At 32.4% G+C, this 24368-nt stretch overlaps 1 protein-coding gene and 1 long non-coding RNA gene across 2 annotated transcripts; one reads left to right on the top strand and one right to left on the bottom strand.

Moving 5' to 3' along the window:
- Positions 1 to 220: 220 nt before the first annotated feature.
- Positions 221 to 23371, top strand: LOC127725568 (importin subunit alpha-1-like). The gene is made up of 11 exons (XM_052232625.1): positions 221 to 341; positions 6075 to 6157; positions 7057 to 7188; positions 8002 to 8189; positions 12704 to 12876; positions 13657 to 13739; positions 14341 to 14551; positions 20250 to 20536; positions 21094 to 21276; positions 21726 to 21875; positions 22631 to 23371. The coding sequence occupies exons 2-11, from the start codon at positions 6098 to 6100 to the stop codon at positions 22724 to 22726; spliced, it is 1563 nt and encodes a 520-aa protein (XP_052088585.1). The 5' UTR covers positions 221 to 341; positions 6075 to 6097; the 3' UTR covers positions 22727 to 23371.
- On the bottom strand, positions 17566 to 19056 carry LOC127725569 (uncharacterized). The gene is made up of 2 exons (XR_007993040.1): positions 18799 to 19056; positions 17566 to 17672 (listed from the first exon to the last, which is right to left on the bottom strand). It is a non-coding gene; the product is annotated as an uncharacterized LOC127725569 (long non-coding RNA).
- Positions 23372 to 24368: the final 997 nt, after the last annotated feature.

Here is a 24368-nt window from a genome sequence, read left to right as displayed (position 1 = left end):
TTTGAAAAAAAATTGTTTTTAACAGTTATTCATAGGAAAAATATATTTCCGCAGAACAGGTGCTTGTTTCGAACCACTCTAGACTTTCCCTATAGACAGAGAAAAGTCTTGAAAATATACCTTCGGCATGTTTTGTTGCTAGTGGCTACAACCAATGGAAATTATCTTTATTCCCTATCATCCAATCAAAACGAAACGGCAAAATGACATTTTATATTACCCGGAATTTTTAAAAGGCAGTTTACATTAGTGGAGAAAACAAGTATTGGCTATTGCACCAGAAACCAATTGAAATTTTAGTATCTTATTGAAACAGTATTAACGAAGAGATCAGTATTCAGGTAAAATGAAATTCAGTATTTCCAAGTCGAGATATTTATGACAAAGAACCTAAACTTTACCAGCTTTAATCATTTAATTTTAATTTTAGGGTCTTGTTAAAATTAAATTACTTTATCCTGTTTAATTTTTTTGGCTATAATAGTATTATTATTTAGAATCATTATAATCATGTCAATCAGCTCTGCATTTGTCGTTTTGGGTGAAGTGATTAGCAATACTGCCAAAAGACCTAAGAGTCATTATTCTAATTTATACTTGGAATTCATGCAGTTTTTAATTGAATAATCTTTTATTTAATCATCTTAGTTTTAAACATTGACAATTTTAAATGCTTATTACATTAAACCAGTACTATTAATTGAGCTCATTTATCAATCCCCCCTTTTTTGTTTGAAAACTAATATATGTGGACATATGGTTGGAACCCCCCTTTTTATATGACTTGCATGTGGGCTTTTGATAAATGTAATCTTTAATCAGCTTTAATTGATTACATATTTTTCAAGAAATCATCGAAATCATTAATCAGCCAAAAATCTGATTACATTTAATTTAATTTAATCAGTTACTTTTCATAATACCATGTAATCCGAATCCAGGTCCGTTCGCCCTAGTACCTGTTCGCCCTGGGTCCATTGGCCCTAATACCCAGAGCTCCAGATAAGAATTCACAAATTGGGGTTTTTACCCACCATTTTTTTATGTTATTGGGTGATAAAGTTTTTTAATTGCATTATCAATTCCAATTCACCCCTCAAGCAAATATCAAATTGGGTTTTTCACCACCAAGCTCCTTAATGTATTGGGTTTTTTCATCAACACAATATTGAATATTTAGGCATGTTATAATCACATTATATCAACCACAGATGTGTTTCCATCTTAAATGTGTTTCTTTCTTTGTATATGTGCTTAGCTGTTTTATTTGGTTTATTCACTGACGAGCAATTGTACGTTTAATTTGTGTCCCGTTTTAAACGTTCTGTCAGTTTTGTATTTTCTCAAAACTTATGTAAACTGCAGCTGGTGTCACTAGTTGGACAGTAACTAATTGCCTTTCTAGATCCCATATGATCACCCTACAGTTTATAGTTGGGGTAGGTGTGGTTAAGTGTTTAGATTTTTATGTAATATATGTGAAATTTAGGTGCTGTAAGAAAGTTTTGCCAGTCCTTTCACCTATTTGCCAGATCTACTTTTTAATGAAAATAAAAAGTAGTTCCCAGATTTAAGATATACCCCAAAACCTTGAGATTTATAGGGTGGTTTAATGATGGAGACCACATTCAACTTAAATTTACAAATAATTCTGCAACATCAAGTAAATAAATGACAATGTTATACTGCACTTGCCAATAAGACAACTATCTTAAGCATCCAGAACAATTAGACCAAAACAAAGAAAGTGTCAAGCTGCATAATTTGACGTAAAAAACGGATATGTGTATTCATTCATCAACTAAAATGAAAAAAAAATATATAAACTGTTTTTGTTTATTTAAATTTACATAAATCTGGGTTAAGTTGTCCCTTATCAGAACTTTTGGTTTCCGACGCTTTCCAACTACATATCATGTCATTATTGAATTGGCCTTTCACTTTTTCCAACTGATTTCGTTTTTGACGAAACCCCGTGTTTATCGTTCTATAGCAATGTTCTCGTACCTTCAAACACGCCCGTGCGTTCAATGGACGCTTCCTAAAATCACTAGCTGAGTCTTGTTATCATCATAACTTTCCCTCAGCTATCAAAAAGAAGCCGAAAACATGCTTCTATTCAATATTTTTATCGGACATTTACTTTCGTTTTAATTCATTGTATGTTATGATAAATCCCGAGCAATTCGAAAAAATATGACACCATGTCACACGCTAATTGGATAAACGCCGAGAAGATCGAAATGTTTTCATAAACACGTGTACCTTTTGAGCAACGGAAAATTCCAACAGGGACCCATTACAGCTACTTGATGCAGGGCTCTATTTTAAGAACGAAAGGACATTTCCAATTATAAATATTATAAAAATAGATTTACGCGACGACTGTAATCAGATAAGGGTAAATAACGCAAACGATAGCGAATAAAAGCGTTAAGAACTCATGGTTTTGGCATATAATTGGGTTTTCCTTTGAATTAATTGGGTTATTGAACCCTGCAATGGGCAATTGCATTGGGTTTTTAATTATTTGTATTGCGTGATCACGCAAATACGCAGCTTATCTGGAGCTCTGAATACCTGTTCGCACTGAGTCCGTTAGCCCTGATTTCTATTTTATTTTGTTGTCTTGTATAATATAAATTATTTGAATTGATAATGTTAAAGTTTGTTGAAGAAGAAGAAGTGTTCAGGAACTGGAGACCAAGTTATCTGTATGAATTTATCTTTTTTGAAACCTTGTAACAATTTCAAAACAATCCAAACAGGTATAACAAGATCCAACTCACTCAATACATCATTGTTTTAACTTATTCCAAGCTGACTTGTTTATTTAAAAAAATTCAATTTCAATATTAATCAATCAAAAACAATAACTACAACAATCGGTGAGATCAAAGACATCGTAATCATATCTAATCAGCATTCTAAATTACAAAACTGAATTTTCGGAATACTAAGGCTTTTCCACCTCAGAAATATATTACCTTAGCTGTATTGACAAAACTTTTAGGAATTTTGGGTCCTCAATGCTCTTCAACTTCGTAGTTAAATTGGCCTTATTATCTTTTTTGATTCGAGAGTCACTGATGAGTCTTTTGTAGACGAAACTTGTGTCTGGCGTACAAAATCTTGGTATCTATGATGAGTTTATTTACAATCAACAGTCATTGAAAGTAATTTATTGTAACAATGAAGCCAATTAGCCTGATAAATGCTCCAATACAAAAACTTTTTTTTTCAATTTCAATGTTTATTCATGAATTTGGAGATTTATATTTTTAATATTTACCATTTAAATATCTGAATAAGATTACAAAACTTTAAATTAAACCATTAATATTATTTCTTTTATAAAAATTAGGGCGAACGGACTCAGGGTGAACGGACCCGATACCATGTAATCCTGATTACTTTTTGTTTACATTCTGTTTAAAATAAAAAAAAAAAATCTCTAATTGTGTTTATGGACAATATATTATGTCTTAAATGAACATTTTTATTATTCATATTTAATAAATATATATAACTTGTTAAAATAGTTTTCTTTTATGCATGTTAAGGTATTATGAAATATGGATATACATGTACTTTGATACCAATAAAATGTAATTAAGATGAGTTTTATGTCCCCACAACTGAGGTTTTTTTTGGGGGGGGTGTGTGGGCATATTGTTTTACCTCTATCCGTTCTTCCGTCTGTCCCATTATGGGTATTAGTTATTCCAGATAACTCCTGCTACAGTTTCAATGAGTTTGAATGCTAAGAATTTTTCACTTTGCTTGCTGTTTGTACATGTATTGAAGGTGTGCATGTGGTCAGGGTTTTGATTTTTATTGATATTTGCTCTTTTGGGAGATAGTTGAACTATTTCATTTTTTGAGTCTGATATACTTGCATTTAAGAGGTGCATAGCGTTTCTGGATAACTCCGCCTACAGTGAACCATAGACCTATGTGCTCCTATGGTCAACTTTGTGTATTTTAAAATAACACTCTGCATCTGCGGGGGCATCATTTGTGTCTTCCAGACACAATATCTCGAAGAAAGTCCTACATTGACTGTTATAATACAGTTACTTCAGAGTGGAGTGCAGGGGCATCACTTTGTCTAGTTTTAATCTTTAAAAGCTTTATTCATTAACATCGTTCAAATGGGTAATTTTGAAATTCATTGCTATCAGATATAATCATGATTACTTGCCAATGGCAATGTAATCATTAATTTAATTTAATTAACAATTAACAAAGTATACAAATGTAATTGTAATTTAATCAATTACATTGAAAGTTATCAGACCCATCTCTGCTTGCATGTGTTGGTTGGTAACCCCCCTCCTTTCCCCTTTTAAAAATGGTTGGATCCGCACCTGTTGTTTGCCTCTTTTAGTTCAATCATTTGTGCACTACCAATGCATCTTTAATGATATATGCTATGATAATCATTGTGAAATTGTTATATTTTGAGCATATGCCCTATGAGGGTTGATGATTGGTCAATAAATTCTGAATCTCATGAATAACCAGAAAAAACTCTTTTACTAAGGTTAAGCTGATTTCTTATGTCAGTGAAATGTTTTATGGGCAATTTGATCCCTACATTGTTGGACTGACGTCTTTTGCCTGCTTGACATTTTTCAGACATTAAAAGGTCTTTATACAGGTCTATAGGAACATTATCTACATGTAACCTTGCCTAAAGAAATAAATTAATTCTATCATTTTAACACATTTATAGAAGCAGTCATAAGGAAATTATCCCCATTATAATTCTTATCCCTTTGCTCAACTTACTGATGTAGATTTCTGCCCCACAAACGCAAAAATAATTTTGAATAACATCACCTAAAACCAAACACTTTCAATCTTATGTGCCTACACCTCCATATCTCACTCCAAACCAACACTTTCAATCTTATGTGCCTACACCTCCATATCTCTCTCCAAACCAATTGCTAGTTTTCATTAACTGTTTTTTACAGGATTTTCTATGGGTAAATTTCTTTTTTGCCATGTCTTTGGCCAAAACAATATTTTTTTCACCACTCAATTTTTAAGCCTCACAATCTGAACATGGCGCTCTAAACCTGATTAGGACTGATACTGATTTTCCATGTCTGGACAGTTCAGCACTCTCGGTTACAATCCATAGGATTTGAACAATTCATTCAGGCCAAAAAAAAAATATATGTCTGTTTACGGTTACCTGACCGACCCCAAGTCATTTTATTCCCGTCGTAAAGTGAAAAATTAAACTGAACTCGTTTCAAAAGCCAAGTTAGAGTTGCCAATAAAATAAATCCATTGCCTGATACATCTAAATGTTCAAAATCATGAATATGACAGCTGTTATAAGAAACTCGCGACTCTTGTGATGAAATAAACCATTCATTAAAAATATGGGTAAACTCGGACCAAGGCAAGACGGAACCGCACGACTCAAAATCATGTTGGAAAAAATATAATAAAATGGAAATACCGACCTACAACTGTACCTACCCTATTTTTTTATTTATGTAACCTTAAGCAGACACACATTTTTTGGCCTTATATTGATACATTGTACATCTGAATCTGGATATATGTCATAAGGCCTAAAAAAAAAAAAATCTGTTTCCGGTAACATCATTTTGAAAAAAAGGATCGGTAGGTCGGATTTTTTTTTTTTTTTGGACATTGTAAACGAAATCGGGAAAATTAACATGGTTTTTCCAAGTCTGGGTCCGTAATTAGTTTAAAATACCGGAAGTGCGGCCATTTGCAATGTTTTAGAAGCAACTGCTGTGCAAATTTCTTGGATTTTAACCTAGTATTTGGAATACCTTTTGACATAAATAAAATGTTTTACTGGCTTTCTGTGCGAGTAGAAACAAGTTAGATAAATAATTATGTCAATTAACAGAAGCCTGTGTCAAAAACAGGGTCGGTGGATACCAAATTTTTTTTTTTTTTTTGAAGATCCAATAAAAAAATTAGGCTCGGGGCTAAAAAAACAGGGTCGGTCGGGTTACCGGAAACACAGATTTTTTTTTTCTCGGCCTAATTACAATTGAATAAAGTTCTGTTCATTTCAGATTTAAAAGAAAAGCCTTAAAAGATGCCTTCCAATGAAAATGCTCGTATTAAAACCTACAAAAACAAAGGAAGAGATGTCGACGTAAGTGAAGAACTGAGTAATTATAATGAATTTTCATGATACACATATTAAAGTAATATATTTTTTAACAAGTGTTGCAATGAAAAGGAAGGGTAAGGCCCCAAAATATAGAAGATCCGATTGTACAAAATTTATTGTAGCAAGTCCTGAACAGAAAAAAAAAATGCCAGAGTTGGTCAGTTATTGACAAAACCACACACATATTATTGGTCTTAGAATGAATAATAAAAAAATAAGATATGGTATGATTTCCAATGAGACAACGGTGGTATGATTTCCAATGAGACAACTATCCACCAAAGTTCAAATGAAGTGGATGTAAGCAATTAAAGGCAAACGTACGGCCTTCATCAATGAGAAAAACCCATACCGTATAGTCAGCTATAAAAGGCTGACAAGAAAAATATGAAACAATTCAATTCAAAAAACTAACGGCCTAATTTATAACAAAACACTGTACGAAAAACAAATATGACGGACATGAAGCAACAACAACCACTGAACTACAGACTCTTGACTTGGGACAGGCACATAATGTGGCGGGATTAAACATGTTTGTGAGCGCTCAACCGTCCCCCTAATCTGGGACAGTGATGTAACAGCACAACATACATGTAAGAACAAACTATAAAATCAGTTAAAAAAAGGCTTAACTCATCAGATCTAACCTCATTTCTAGACCTCCAATAATCCATTTGATTGGGATATTTCCCTGATTTTTACGAGCCATCTTTATCATTGATAATAACATGGAAAAGACCTTGTTTTGTAATTTTTAAATAGTTTCGCAATGATGGGCATCATTTGAGGTAACTGCTGTAATTAGATATCATGGTCCGTATCATAGGTATATTAAATTTTTTAAAATGATTAACAATGAATAAGAATATATATTTCAGGAGATGAGAAGACGTAGAAATGAAGTATCTGTAGAACTAAGAAAATCCAAGAAAGATGACCAGCTGTTAAAAAGGAGAAATGTGGCAATAGATGAAGAACCTACCAGTCCTTTAGGAGATGCCACAAATAAAGTAATTGTTTTATTCCCATATAAACATGATGAAGTAGTCCCAGTATCAAATTTCTTCTTGCTTTATATTGAATCATAGTTGTATCTTTGATAGGTAAACATGCAAAACATTACAGACTTTTTATTAAGGAACTAGTAATTACCCATCACAATGATTTCAGAGTTCCCATACTCTTTTTCTTGTTGGTCCTTGAACAAAATCTGCTAATCCTCACTTTTTATCCCCTATGGAGGGGGCATTAAGTTTTACCCCTGTACGTCCGTACGTCCCGAAATTGGTTTCCATTCTCTCCGTTAAATTTGCCTCAAATGTTATGAAACTTGTACACAATGCTTAATACCACAAAACACAGATCAAGTTTGAATTTGGATGGCCTCACTTGAACCGTTCTAGAGTTATGAACCTTTACAAATGGAAAAATTCAGTTTCCGTACTCGAACTTAACTTTGCCTCAACCAAATGTTATGAAACTTATACACAATACTTATTACCACAAAACTCAGATCAAGTATGAATTTGGGTAGCGTCTTTTTTATCATTCTTGAGTTGTGTCCCTTTATAATGTTTTATGCAAGCAGGGGCATCATCTGTCCCATGGACACATCCCCATTTATTTTCTATTGCAAAATAGACTTAAAACGTTTGGAGAGCTCTCAGATTTTCTATCCGATTGGTTTCCCCAAAAAATATTAAAAGTTCGACAGTGTCTAAGTTCTACAACAAGGGTTTATATGAAATACATCTAACTAGTAGTTATTGTTGTCAAATATTTGATCTATTAACAGTAAAATGTTTGTTTTTTAATTTTGACAGACCAATGCCTCTGGACTGACCTTAGTTGAGATTATAGCAGGCATTAACAGTACAGATGCTGCTACACAGCTGCAATGTACACAGGGGGCAAGAAAACTGCTGTCAAAGGAAAGGAATCCTCCTATTGATGATATTATCCATGCCGGAGTAATACCTCGAATGGTGGAATATCTCGGTCACAATGACAGGTTACAATTTTTTCCTATGATTAAATTTTAATTTTTTTTTATTTTGGTTGCAATGAATGGAAATAAAAACCAATATTTGATGTGAAATAAATCCTGTAATTTCAATTCTGATGTCATGCAACAAGAGGTCTTGTAAACGACATTGCATCACAACAAAAGATGTACCGTAGAAAGGCTTGTATAGTCCGCGGTTTTATTCTCCAAAATTGGACCTTCCAGACGGGGTGCGGACTATAGAGTACAATAAGCAAGAAATAAGAGAAAAATTTCAATTTCGCGGGCCAGGTGGTTTGTTTACGTTCCGCCATCTTTGTTATTTATATTGTAGAGGGCGCTCTTATCATTTTTCAAACTAATAATTTTAACTCATCCATATTAATAAGTTATTTCTATTCAATACCAAATTAATACTGATAAATATAAAAACTAAACCTTTCATTACAAATTTCTCGTTTCTTTTCAATGCATTGGTTGAAATAAACTGGTATCTGCTTGATTGAAACGATACAAACATAGTGAAAAAGACAACCGTAAACCAGCTTAGAATTTGTAAACTACAAAACGTAATCGGTTATTGTTCGTTCCGTTTTGGTGTTTCATACTGACTAATATAGTTTGTATTAGCTTAAGACCCTTCAAACATTAATGTGATAGATATATTAAAGACTGTTTTACAAAAGGATGGAACTGTTTTACTTTCAAAGTCGTATTATAGTGATATCTGTTATGTACGGATTTCGACTCTCACCGGTTAGTTTCTTCTTTTACGCGTGCTTTTTAAACTTCCTGTTTAAACATACACAAGTTTCAAAATTGTTTTTTAAGTGAATTAAACTTATTTTAACAATCATGAAGCGTTCTAGAATCATTTACAAGCAGTTTCAGCTTCTGTTTGATGATGGAAAACAGGTTTTCCCAAGAAAATACCGCTAACGACCGCACAGGATTTGAAATTAACGGAGTTTCATTAGACCTTTTCTAACAGTTTCAAAAAGTTTTTTTGCCTAAAATTTCGTGGGGAGAAGAGGTGCGGACTATGTACCAGTGTGAACTATACAAGCCTTTCTACGGTAGGTAAGGCAAAAATGAATAAATTGTGTGCTTCCTATTTCACCCCCAAAAAATTAAGTAGAGCCACATTTAAAAGAATGTCCGTTTCCTCTCCCCCAGGTCTACTCATTGTAAACAGATCAGACAGGCAGGTACTTTTCCCAACTGGATGTCATGGATGGTTTAACTTGTCCACTGGAGGCCACTTATCAGTTGTTTGTGCTCAGTTTGAGTGTATTTATTTAGATTATCAATCCTTTTGCTTTTCTCGTTAGGACGTCAAATGCATTTTGTGCATTACTATTAGTTGGATTATTGTTTTTATCATCTGAAAGTGGTGCATCCCTTATAATGTCAAATTGAACATATTTGAGTCATTTGTTAAAATCAAAACCTTCTGAGAACTGTTGACAAGGCTGTTCAAGACTCTTTTCTTTGAATTTAAGACATACATGTACATGTATATAAAATGTACATATAAAACTCTTTGCTACATTTTGTTTAAATTAATTTCTCATTCAAATTTGACTTTCAATCATTCAATATTTTATTCCTCATTATTGTTCATAATGTTTTTTTAATTAGCTAAGCACTTATTTCATGTCTGGCTAGTATCAATTCTAAAATTTTTACAACCAGACAAAAACTTGCCACCTTTTCCCTGCTCCTTGCAGTAATTGCAGAACATATCACTCTCTTTGTCATACTGAAGAAAGGGACAACTTTGTGTCCAATGGCTCTTGAAAGCACAGACTCGTTTGTCTTCACACTTCTTTTTTGCCTCTGTAACTTGGTTGGACGGGCGAAACCGCCTTTTTGGTGCCTTTCCTGATCTTGCACTATCCAACCACCTCAACATTGAAGCCATGTTTATAAACAGCTGATTAACTGATACCACTTCTTCATAAAAATAATGGTAACAATAGCTAGTCATCGAAGTCGTCCTAATAACAATGGTCTATAAAAATACACAAGATGTCAAGTGGACAGTTACGAAATTAATGTAAAAGAGTGCACATGGATATGCACTAGACCGGTTGGCCTATCGGTAGTACATGTTCACTAGTCGGAGGTAATTTTAACTAGACCGGGGCTTCAGGCTTCCGCTTAACGTTGCAGACTGGATTCAGCGTTCGGCCATTGTGTACAGTGTTCTCCCCAGGCCATTAAAGGACCACAGGCCCGCGATGTATAATTTTTTACCGCAGTGGTATCGTTCTTACCGCAATGTATAATTTTTCTCCGTGGTGCTAAAATTTTCAGTTAAAAAATCGTAAAGTGTTAAACGACTTGTTTAATCTTTCCCGTGCGGTATAAAATTCCAGGTGAAATTTGACCAGTTCAAACCAGTTCAACACGGATTGTTTACACCACGTGATCGATTTACCTTTATGAGGTTAACCTTTGTTGATTGGATTTAATCGATGTTATTAACACTTTTACATAATTCTTTTGTGTTTTAATTTAGAGATCATAACTTTATGATCATAGATAACTATTTTAATGCTTCACTCACCACCTGACAAGTCGGCAAATTCTTTGTACACAAACGGTGTTGACCCGATAGTTGTACACACGACGGTACATATTTTGTACATTAAAAAGTTAGCTCAATACTTATATTATAGTTTTATATGTCTCTGATTAAACCATGGCCAAAATTATCTTTAATTATGACATAGTTGTCGTCTGATATTCCGGTTTCAAACTGTCAACAAGTAATTCAAAGGGGAAGGATCACATGACCCAGTTAGTTCATGTAGAATATTCAAGATTATTTACAATTAACTGCAATCTATTCTATTTTATAAATAAAATGCATGAACTGTACCTTCAAACTGGATATCTATATCCATATGATCATTAATGAATAACAGAAGTGATCTTGCAATTTTAATCCATAAGCACATGTTAAATCTATTTATATCTACTTCCTGTCATTTAGGCGGGAAACTAGGGAGACTTTGTTGTTGACATTGAATATGTTACTTATAGATCTATAGACCTAAGATAAATTTATAGATTTAGGAATTCTTTTTAAATGGATCATGACAAATAAAGATTTAGATTTCAGTGCAGTATTAAGCCTGTATCTATGTTTGATTATCACCAAAGACAAGAAAGGTTAATATTTACATGTACATGAAATCTATGGCAAAATGTTTTAAAATTTATGAAAAATTTCTTTTTTATATTAAAATTTAAGATAGAAACTGGTTCAAATTATAACACAATTTTGTTCTTGTTAATTTTACATCTCCTTATGACAGGAATCCTTTCACATACAACAACTTTCTTTCTAGAAACTAGAAAGTATTTTTAAATTGAACATTTTTGTTCTCTTTTGAATCTGGGAACAGTAAATCTAACAATATATATGTTCCTGTTTGAAAGATATTATATTTTTATTGATCATGGATAAAAGATTTAATTACTTTAAATTTAGATGAATATTATGTAATGAACCATGTTTTATTTATTTTTAAAAAATATTAAAAAGAATACAAACTGTTTATTGATCTTTTTAACCAATAATATTCTGACATAACACAGTACCACAGTGTTAAAACAAAACAAGAGACATAAAAACTGCAGTAACTAGAAATATAGCGACGACACAACTGATTGTAAGAATCATTTCACCAAGCTGTTCACACGGGTTACCCTGGTGCTATCCAAAAATCCTGGGGAGAACACTGGTGTATACACATTGCCTTGTTTAAATCCATCAACTCGTGAGATATTGATACATTATAAGCGATAAAAATAGACACTGTTTGGAAGTTGTTATCAAAGACAACTTGTGAAAATTGAGCATGTGGACAAAAGCAAACAAATTGAAATAAAAGTAACTAATGAACATGTGCAACAAGTACTTACGTAGGAATGACTCCTAGAAAAACAGATAAATATCACCAACTGTTAAAGGGGAGTGAATACTGTAACTGATTGTCCCAAATAGTTCTTTGAAGTTCTGATTTATTTTTCTCAAATCTCCCCCATACCGTCTACTGCATGATGCTTATTACCACCAAGCACAGATCAAGTTCGAATGTAGATGGCGTCATGATTCAGAGAAATTCCTTCTGCACTCTGTTGTATGTACTGACCATTTCCATGCCTAAAAGTTTGAATTAGTAAACACACATGGTAAATAGGCTCTTGCATATTTACCAGCAGGGGCATCTGTGTCCAATAGACACATTATTTTATTTTTAATATTTTTACTAACAAGTAATTGAAAGTAGTTTATTACATTTAAAAATGGCTGGCAATGACAAATTTGACAGTTAACATCAGGAGTTCATCTTAAATCTGGAGAATTTACTTGCAGATGACTTTTGTTAAGTTCTGTTTACAATGAAGCAATGCTTTTGTAAATGAAAAAGGCAAATGTTTTTGAATTTAAAATAGATTGAAATTGTTTTTCTATATGCTAATAATTGAACTTTATAAAATTTCAGGCCAGATTTGCAGTTTGAGGCTGCCTGGGCTTTAACCAACATTGCCTCGGGAACCAGTGATCAAACTAAAGTTGTAGTAAAGGCAGGAGCTGTCCCTCCATTTATAAAACTTTTAGAATCTTCTCATCATAATGTTTGTGAACAAGCTGTTTGGGCTCTTGGTAACATTGCAGGTAATCTTGAAATGTGTTTGTCTCAGGATGACAATAAAAAAAAGTTACTGTAAATTCAGAAATTATTGCGATGTTTTTATTAATGCGAATAATGCGACTGGTTGGGTATCCCACTAAAAACTCGCATTCTGATATCTGATATATATATCTGTATGCAGATTTTCCTGAAATCGCAATAATTAAACTTGCATATATGCATTTTCGTCCATTCTTTAAAAAACGCAATAATAAATGCACAGATTAATTTCTGAATTTACAGTAACACGAGTCATATAAATTATTCTTCAGATATTTAGTCTCAATTTTGTCCTTTCATAAGTTTATTTCCACTTTGATAGCTGTTTTTGTTATCGTATATGGACCAATATAGGGACAAGGAAGGAGCAAGCAAACTTTGTAATTGTAGATTACCAAAGTTTGACTCTGCTAGAAAGCAGGCAAGACCTATAATCATGATAATTGATGTAAATGTGAAATGTAAAATTTAATATTTCATGTTTTGAAATTTTAAATTTGTGGTTGGAAATTTAATTCTACATGCATCTCACTTTACAATTTATAAGCTCATTTGATCCTTTAGGACTATATGAGATATTGGCATCTGGTTTGAAGTCTGTCTGAAACTTTTCCAAAGATTTGATTAGGAACTACTGAATCAATTTAAACCAAACTTTACATAATTGTTACATATCGTTTAAAAATGTTAGGTTGTGATCTATGTAATCCTCTTTACTATAAATCAATAACTGATGTGTAACATCTTGAAATATTTGATTCTAGGTGATGGACCAGAGCTTAGGGATTATGTTACTGAGATGGGAATTGTTGAACCACTGTTAAGATTAATAAAAACGGATACACCAGTAAGTACTTTTGTCGCAGATCAAACTCAGGTTCTACAAGTTGAGCATCTAACTTCATATAAAAAAGAAATGCGAGCTTATTGCCAATGAGACATCTATCCATGTTTAAATGAAATGGATATAAGCAACTACAGGTCACTCTAAGGCCTTCAATAATGAGAAAAACCCATAATATAAAGTCAGCTATAAAAGGCCCGACATGAAAAATGTGAAAAATTCAATGAGAAAACTGGTCTAATTTATAAAGATAATTTATAAAAAAATTACCGACATGATCCAACGGTAACCACTGAATAACCGGCTCCTGAATTTGGACACACAGTGTGTAGCAGGGTTAAACATGTGCTCATACCTCCCCTTACCTGGTAACAATACAATTTAAGAAACACTTCCAGTAAGTTTAACTGCCATGTGTTATTTGAGACAATTATGAATATTTCGTGCTCTGGACCTGAAAAAGAAAGACAAATTAGTCTCTGAAATCTCATTGTTTTGCATATCTGATTATCAAACTTATGATTGAACACACTATATTCTAATGCAATTTACTAACTTTGAACAATGAATCTGTTAATTAAAACTGTCTTTTTCTCATTTTCAGCCTGCATTTTTGAGGAATGTCACATGGACTTTGTCCAATCTTTGTAGAAACAAGAATCCCCCACCAAAGTTTAAGATAGTTCGTCAGTTTTTACCAACATTAGCCAGACTACTACATCATACAGATAGAGAAGTATTAACAGACACATGCTGGGCTTTGTCCTATCTCACTGATGGTACTAATGATAAAATACAGGAAGTTGTAGATAGTGGTAAGTGCAGCATAGCTATGTTCATGAAAAAAAAAATATTGAAGCCTTTGCTATGATGTATTTTCCTGAAGTTAGCATTTTTTAGAAATAAGAAAGAACCAAAAAATTTCAAGTTTCATGCTGTTTTATTCCCACCACCTTGCAATATACAATATCCTGAATTATGTGTTATTTTATAAATAGATTGTCAAATTGAAATGATTACACATTGAATGCTGTATTTGTATTAATTCTAAAAAGAAAGATTTGAAAATAGCCAATAGTAGCTGATTGGGAAATGTTTTGTACGCCTATTCATTTACAGGTCGAAACCTATATAAATAGTCCTTTGCAACAAGATATTTTTTGTTTTTTTTTTTGTCATTCTGTAAGATTTGATTTCAAAATATTTTGGAATGGCTACTACCAACATTTTACTTGCAATTCTTACAAAAAAAAGTATGAAATTACCACCACCTATTATTTAGTTGTGTACCCCTTTTCCTCTAAACTAAGATCAATTTAGGAACATGCTCTACAGAATGACCAAAGCAGATTAAAGTTAAATGTAATAAAGGTGAAATATAGTCATGACAGTAATGTTAAACACATGTATGTCTAACCAACCAACCAAAACTTTACCCAATAATTTATGAATCCTGGCATAAATTTTATAGTTCCCGATTTTAAAAGCATGTGTAGATTTCAACTTTTTCACATAAGGCAAAGAATAGTAAAATTTAGCTGATCTATAATCTTGGCATAATTGTCTCGCTTGACGGAGTCAAAAAGCAAGACATAGGTATGCTGTTTCTGGCGGCAGCGTCAACAATGAATTAGTTTGTAATTAGGTCTAGTTTGTGGTGAACCACAAATTGTAGGTCAATCATATTTGGTATACAGTTGTATTAGCATTGGCACATCTCATTTCCATGGAGATTATTTGGCCCTGCCCCCCTCAGTCATGGTCTATTGACTTTGAAACTTTTGCTTATTTTACATGTATTAGTTTGTGATTAGGTCAGTTTATGGGGAACCATTAGTGGTAGGTCAATGATATTTGGTATACAGTTGTATTAGCATTGGCACATCTCATTTCCATGGAGATTATTTGGCCCTGCCCCCTCAGTCATGGTCTATTGACTTTGAAACTTTTGCTTATTTTACATGTATTAGTTTGTGATTAGGTCAGTTTATGGGGAACCATTAGTGGTAGGTCAATGATATTTGGTATACAGTTGTATTAGCATTGGCACATCTCATTTCCATGGAGATTATTTGGCCCTGCCCCCTCAGTCATGGTCTATTGACTTTGAAACTTTTGCTTATTTTACATGTATTAGTTTGTGATTAGGTCAGTTTATGAGGAACCATTAGTGGTAGGTCAATGATATTTGGTATGCAGTTGTATAAGCATTGGCATATGGGTAAAGCCATAAAGGTGGTCTGGAAAGTGTGACATTAGGATATAAAATTGAAGTTTTTGATATCTCTATCAATTCACATTATTTTGTTAGCAACCATCTGTATCTTACTACCTCTTTTTATTTGAAATCCATGGTCTTGCTATGTTTTTGTAAAATTGACCTTCCTTGTATATTTTGTGTAAGTTATATTGACAATAGTGCAATCTTTTGTTTTAAATAGTTTCTTATGGGATTAATGAAATGTATCAATACTTAGCTGCACATAATATCTTTCAACATCATTATATCATAGACCAATTCACAGAGATATCCCTGATGTTCTGAAATGTCAGTGCTCTGAGCAAGATCAGTATGTTATAGATGTCCAAAATAAAGTTTTCTTCTAGTAACTTGTGTAAAACGTTTTTTGAACAGCAATTATATTTGTAAACATAATTATTATATTTCAAATGAAATATTTTATGTAGTTGTTGTAAACCCAGATCTTCGTTGACATAATTAAATCCAAATTCAATGTATGTTATTTTGACAATAACCCTTTTTGATAGTTTTTCTGCCTTAATTTTAAAACAGGCCACTCAAAAAACAGGGGGGCAACACTAGCTGATTTTTTAAGTAGGGGAAAACTTATCCAATACAGCTTAATCTTCTAAATGAAGAAGATGACTATAAATCTTGTATACCATATCTTACATGTAGGTTATATTGACGAATAGTGTTTAAATTTAACCTTTTTCAAAATCATTTTTATTAAAGATTTTTTTTCTACTGTTGTCTAGGTAACTGATGGTTATTTTTCATTTTACCAAATTATGATTGAATGCTTATATTGCTCACAACACTACCGTCTTTTGGTTGTTATATTGACACAATGTCAAGTAACTTACTGAAATAAAACAGGAAATCTGGTGTAACATCTGAACACAAAGAGTTTGATCCATTATGTTTATTTTGATATAAACTTAATTCTTGAATGCATGCAGGGGTTCATGTTCATTATTGTTCAGCTAATAATGAAGTCACAAGCTCATAACCAAAACTATCTGAGATCTATCAGATCAAAGTGACAACTATAGATACAAGATAAATAAAGGTGCACTAATTCACAAATCCAAAAGGGAGAGGAGAAATCAAGATAAATAACAAGAAAAGAACAAACCTTAAATAACAACTCAAACCCAATAAATAAGCTTTATTTTAGAGTCGGCAAGGTATACAAACAGAGACAACATAAGCTCTAATGAGCTTTTAACCGACATACTTTTAACCCAATAAAACTATCCGGTGCACTGCAAGAGTTAGCTTAGCCTGATGGTAAACAGACACTTAATGAATTACTCACAGTATTTAGGGGAACATATTGTTTACTGTTGGTATTTAGGAGTATTGTTAATTAGGCTCACTTAAACTGACTTTGTACTTTGGTCAAAGGTTGCTCATTTAATATGTACAGTTATGATACTCTTGGCTATGTCAGATGGTGACTTTATTGATCAACTGTTTTCAACAATTTTTTTTCAAGAGCTTATTAAATCAACACTTTTGAAAGTAAAGTATAAAACACATTAACATGATTAATGTATGACAATACTAATAATTAAACCACTATTCAAGAATCAAACCATAAATCATTTATTTAAACAAATTAAAAACATTTTAAAGTTCATTCTGCTGTCTATTCCACTGTTCATACTCAGTTGATTTATCTCAAAGATCTGAAAAGCAAATAAATAAAGTTAAAATAGTTTTATACATGATTTTAAATTGAAATGAATGAAAATGTGAGTCAAGGCTCCATGTTGAAGGCCATAACGTGACCTTATAGGCTATTATTGTTTTTTTCTACTTCTTTAGGTCTTAGGTGGAGAGTTGTTTCTTTGGCAATAATACCACATCTTCTTATGTTTATGATGTTGTATGTTATCCATGTTGAAAACAGCATTGGAAATAAGTACCACTTCACATTGATTTGCATTGTGTCTACATTCATGTTTTTATTGTCAAATTCAAGGGTATGGGGAGGTTGAGTGCTTAAAAACAAACTTGTTGCACCGTCTCAAGACAGAAACTTGCATGTTATAGTCTTGTGACAATTTTCTGTTTTCTTGTTTATTGTTGATGTTCTTTTGATAAAAGGCTGTATTTACATCTATAAAATTAATGTGTCAACTAACTCTCTTTTGGACCATGGTTATATTGACTTGAATCCTTTAGTTGTCAACTTATGCTCTATTTCAAAGAAGCAGGAAATATGCTTACAATTTCATTAAAAGGCTTTATTTTTTTATTGTACAAGAGATTTGTAGGCTAAAAGCCAAAGTCAACATATTTCAGTAGTAATAGTAGCTTTAGGACTACTGAGGGAGTAGGAGTTATATTGACCCTTACATTAAGGTGTCAACTAACTCTCTTAATGACCCTGGTTATATTGACTATGCATAAAATTGTCAACTAACACCCTGTGAAAAAGCACTGAAAATTACTTCACCCTTTTTAAATGTATATTAACTTTCCCCCTTTATTATCTGTAAGTTGAAATAGAAGTTAAATGAAAAGAATGGTGCAGTATATCTCTACAAAGATCATCTACATCCTAGGTGTTATATTGACTGGGTTGACAAAATTGGTCAAGTAACGGTCATATCGATGTTACCGTAAAAAGTGAACGAATGGTTTGACTTGGGTTCTTGAATGCGTTATATTCGTTAGTTCTTATCATTCTAAGCATATTATTTTGGCAAAAATTATATAAAACAGTGTCAATTTGACAGAATGGTTTGGTCGTTATACTTTGTTTGACGCCCTGGTCGTTATTAGTTTGACATTTTGCTAAAAACTTACCATCGAGTTCTTCTTCCATTTTCATCCATGAATGATAGTGATGCTTACATTTAGTTTCGTATATATAGCAATTTTGAAATGAAACAAAGTATTTTTTTCTCCCTGGATAAACTCTTTCCGTTAATAATAAGGAATAAACATTTACGTACGTTATACGTTATTTTGACATTACAAACTTGCCATTCTATGCTTCTCATAAAACGGAATACGAAACCAAAATTAGAACTATTTGAAACAGCCGAGATACGACGGCGCATGAATATGCCAGGAACCAATCAAATGTTATGCAGATGACGATATCGCGGAAAACCCCGTGCGTTATTTTTACCATAGTAGTCTATTGTCAATATAACATTACTAACCCTGTCGAAATAATCGTTTCTTTGATTAATTTTACTGCATTTCACGCAAAACTTTGACGGATTTATAGTGCAACATCACTTTTCTGACGATTTAACTTACTTTCCGTTTTTCTTTTGCCCATAAAAACAACCAGGTATATTTTTTGTTAGAAGGGGGTTTCCATGTCACGCTTGGGACACAGGAACGTACAGATCTACGTTTGACAAACTTCAATAACAAGACACATTGAATTAGCGGATATTTGATATTTATCAAATCTTCTACTTCATCATGTCACTGATGCTCAATAACAAGTTGTAATCAAATAACATATATTAAATATTTTAAAATTGGGATTTAAGCTTCAGATGGTTATTTGACCAATTTGGAGCACCTTTTTGGCTTTACCCATATCTCATTTCCATGGAGATTATTTGGCTCAGCCCCCTTAGTCATGGTCTATTGACTTTGAAAATTTTGCGTAGTTAACATGTATTAGTTTGTGATTAGGTCAGTTCAAGGGGAACCATTAGTGGTAGGCCAATGTTAATTGGTATTCAGTTGTATAAGCATTAGCACATCTCATTTCAATGAAGAATATTTGGCCCCATTCCCTCAGTCATGGCCTATTGACTTTGAAACTTTTGCTTAGTTTACATGTATAAGTTTGTGATAAGATCAGTTTAAGATGAACTGCTTATGTTAAGTCAATGATATTTGGTATGCAAATTAATTGGCATTTGTAAGTATCGTTTCCATGGAGATTATATAGCTCCACCCCCTCTTCATGGTTCATTGACTTTGAAACTTTTATATACTTTACAAGTCAATGTTTGTGTTTAGGTTTATTTAAAGGGAACAACTTATAATAAGTCAATGATATTTGGTATGCAGTTGTATTAGCATTGGCGCATCTCATTTACATGGAGATGGTTTAGCCATGTACCTCAGTCATGGTTCATTGACTTTGAATATTAGCCTAACTTCTTGTTAAGTATTGCCATTTTAATTTCAACATTTGCATAATCAAAATTACAAAAAAGCGAGACACATCTCTATGATAACAGTTTATTTTACAAAAAAAGTATATATTTTTTTTATGTTTGTAGGTGTGGTGCCGCGACTTGTTGAATTACTGGGTAGTAATGAAGTCCCTGTGATAACTCCAGCATTACGTGCTATCGGAAACATTGTTACTGGTGATGATCATCAAACACAACTTGTTCTGGATCATAACTGTCTTGACCCTTTCCACGACTTGCTCAAACATCCCAAAATCAATATACAAAAAGAGGCTGCATGGACGATATCAAATATAACTGCTGGAAATACTGCACAAATACAACAAGTTGTAGATAAACAGTTGTTACAACCTATACTGGAAATACTGATCAAGGTTTGTTATGTTGATGTGCATTAACATACAGTTTGAAAACTAACTGTTTTAACATAGATATTTGATTCTTTTGCAAGAAAATGTTAAGTATTTCTGTCAGAAAGGGCACACGAACCTTGAATTGAAGGATAGGACAATATATGTTTAAAATTTAGATGCAACAAAAATCCACATTGTTTTGAAAACAAGACAAATGTTGCAATCAATTATTGTTTTGCTATTATATTAGTTTTCTTCTCACATGCTACCAATGAGACAGCTTTTTGTATAAACTTCCATTTTGCTGGTCGTATAGCTAGATAAACCATATCTGGTATACAGATGCCTTATGGAAAAAAAATGTATAGCATTGTCTGTTTCATCAGTATATATATATTAAAATGTGTATCCAAGGAACAATAATGAATTCACAGTTTTAACTATAAATTGTGTTGTATTTTGGTATCGTGTGATGAAGTTGCCAAGTGAGAGCTGAGTAAAGTCTTCAAGTAGCAACTTAGGAGAGTCATTAGCTATTTACTTCAAGTTATACATGTTATATGCCAATTTTCTTTCAGGGTGATTATAAGAGTCAGAAGGAAGCAGCCTGGGCAATTACAAACCTGACATCAGGAGGAACTGTAGAACAGATAGCCTATCTAGTACAGTTGGGAGCTATCAAACCACTATGTGATTTACTGACAGTCAAGGAAGCTAAAGTCTCACTAGTTATTCTGGATGCTGTTAATAATATTATAACAGTATGTACGATAGAAAGTATTTATATTAATGAATGATTGGAAAAATGACAGTATTACCAAACGTGGACATCTGGTGTGTTTAATATATGAACATTTCTTATTCTTTAATTTAGTTGTCTGAGTTTTTTTCTTGTTTTTCCTTTATAGTTGTAGATATTGATTAGTTATCCTTTATAGTTGTAGATATTGATTAGTTATCCAAAAGAAGTATGGACCAAAGCCAAAAAGGGTCCATACAAACTTGATAATACAGTTTATGGCCTTTTGTGTTATGTTTCGGATTGCCCTAAACATTTTATTTTTTCCTCAAGTTGATTCAATAGTTAATTATAGTTAAATTGTTATGAACAGTTTTCCAACTTATATCCGGTGGTAGATTTGGGGTTGAATTTCAGGCTAAATTTTTCTCATGAAATTAAGTTTATGAATGTTTATCAATTATTGAATAGGCAGCAGAAAAGATAGGCCAGCAAGAGATTGTATGTGTAATGGTTGAGGAAAGTGGTGGTCTAGATAAAATAGAAGATTTACAGAATCATGAGAATGAACATGTGTACAAGGCAGCTTTAGAATTGATAGAGAAATGGTTTGGTGGAGAGGTTAGTAGTTGAAATTGTATTTGATATAAAATATATATCTATATGTAAAAATTAATGCTCAAGTTGAATGCTTCATTTATAATCATACTTCAAAAGCTGGCAAATAACAAGAAATCCTCAAATCAATTGATTAACTTGAAAAATAAAAGTGAAATATTTATATCGGGACAATCCATTCTTAATGAGGATGTGACCTTCTCATATTTTTAACTCCCTTATTTTGTAAGCCTTGGACTTTTTCTTTTGACAATGTATCAAGATTTATACCTTCTGAAAACCCATTATTCATTAATTTGTAAAATGATACATCTCTAGTACGCTGTTTAACTATTTCCATCAATTTTGTTTTTTAATGCATGGATATTTTTCTATTCCAAATGAAATATTTTGGGAAAATCAACATTAATAATTATAAAGCTGAAGATTTAAAAATTTACTGATACACATTAATGTCACATACTAGACTTTAGTTGTTCAGTGAATGTTATAATCAAAAGTTTATAGGCTCAATGCATTTGCATGTACAGATAACTTATGGTATATGAATAGACTATTTTTTTTTAAATGTTATTTTAATTTCACCTACAAACATGTTATTCCACATTGCAAAAAATATTTTTCATGTTCAAAGTCCAGATTTTTTTTCTCAAGAAACACATTATTTAATTGTTGGAAGTTTGAAAATAAAGATTTGGTCTTTTATTAACCTTTTCCACTGTCTAGATGTTAACTGGTAATATTTTGACTTATTTCAGGAAGAGGATGAGAGTTTAGCCCCAACATCTACAGATGGTAATGCCTATCAATTCAATGCAGCAGCAACCATTCCACAACAAGGTTTCTCTTTCTGATCTCAGGGTCTCTGACATTGTAAAAGTAGACTGTGATATCAATTAAATGATGATGATGATGTCTTGGTGAGGTTGTATGCTGAGAAACATTTTAAAAAGAACAAGAGAAGCATAATACTGCAGTGGAATTATAATAGAAAACAAAAAGTGCTATCACTGTTTTGAATGTTATGTCTAATTGTAAAGTGCTCAATTGTATTAATATTTTTAATCTGGAAGAATTTATGATTTTGAAAAAGTTAATATATTATTTCTTGTCTAAAAAGAGGCAAAATATTGCAAATGTTGATTTATATTATTTTTAATACAATGTGATGTATCAAAAATTAATTCACTCTGATGCAAAGAGGTGTTTAATATAGAAAGTATTGGGAAATATTTTTGTCAACTGAGAAAAATAAATGGACATTAGGGTTGCAATGACACATATATGGATTTCTTCATTTTAACCAATGCTTTACAAATAGTTCAGTATCCTTTAGATAGAATAAGTTGGAACACTTCGATTTTTCTAACTAAGATGTAAATATAGAATCTCCTTGATTTACACCTATTTGACAAATTTCAAACCATCTTAGGAGAGTATGGTGGTTCTATACATCATTGCAATCCTAGTCTATAACAGAATAAATGTGCAATACCATATAAATGCTCATATTGTCATGCTATGTTTATAAACTCAAAAATTTATTTGTAAGCATATTATTCATGGGCTTGGGGCTATTCCAAAATTAAAATGAGGACAAACAGAGTGGGGTTTGAAGAATGTTTTCATTCCAAGAACAGTGCTTCAAGGAAGTAATCTGTTCATGTATTTTTCATTTTTAGTGCATTCCAACACATCATTTAAAAAATATTTCTGGAATAGCTCTCAAAAGTTTAATGATCTCAATTTTACTGTAACATTGTCTCTAATGCTCAGTTTTGAGTTGTGGGTACAGTATGAGTCACTCACAAAACCAATGAATATATGTAATGTCAATACAATATACATGGATACACAGCAGCCTTTTGAGTTTGCTGTTCAACTGTACCTATATCAAAATTAAGTCATTCATGTGAAGATGCTAGTTAATAGTGCTATTAATTATTTTGAAAGGAGTTCTGGCAACTTTCTGTAAATGTATATGAAGTATGAAATTTTATTCTCATTTTTGTATGAATGTCCTTTCATCTAGTCTTTCTTTCGATCTTGTTTATCATTTTGTACATTTCATTCATATCAGCAGATAAAAAAACTAGAAACATATTTATTGTTTTGTTCATGTTAAGATCGCCTACCTTTTTAGCTCACCTGGCCCAAAAGGGCCAAGTGAGCTTTTCTCATCACTTGGCGTCTGTCGTCGTCCGTTAACTTTTCCCTGCCCATCAACCAAGATGGCCACCATTGCTAAAAATAGAACATGGGGGTAAAATGCAGTTTTTGGCTTATATCTCTGAAACTAAAGCATTTAGAGCAAATCTGACATGGGTATAAATGTTCATCAGGTCAAGATCTATCTGCCATGAAATTTTCAGACACATCCAACAACCCGTTGTTGGGTTGCTGCCCCTGAATTGGTAATTTTAAGGAAATTTTGCAGTTTTTGGTTATCTTGAATATTATAATAGAGATAAACTGTAAACAGCAAAATTGTTCAGC

This window comes from Mytilus californianus, unplaced genomic scaffold (genome assembly GCF_021869535.1).
Source record: "Mytilus californianus isolate M0D057914Y unplaced genomic scaffold, xbMytCali1.0.p SCAF_15, whole genome shotgun sequence".
In the NCBI taxonomy this organism is placed as follows: domain Eukaryota; kingdom Metazoa; phylum Mollusca; class Bivalvia; order Mytilida; family Mytilidae; genus Mytilus; species Mytilus californianus.
The sequence above is the reverse complement of the archived record's forward strand: the minus strand, read 5'-3'. Positions and strand labels throughout refer to the sequence as shown.

Bases quoted from the DNA above. Each gene is read 5' to 3' on its own strand.
- LOC127725568 (XM_052232625.1), top strand. From the start codon at position 6,098: ATGCCTTCCAATGAAAATGCTCGTATTAAAACCTACAAAAACAAAGGA. The intron at 7,189-8,001 runs GTAATTGTTTTA...TAATTTTGACAG, and splicing joins TAGGAGATGCCACAAATAAA to ACCAATGCCTCTGGACTGAC. The intron at 20,537-21,093 runs GTTTGTTATGTT...ATTTTCTTTCAG, and splicing joins TACTGGAAATACTGATCAAG to GGTGATTATAAGAGTCAGAA.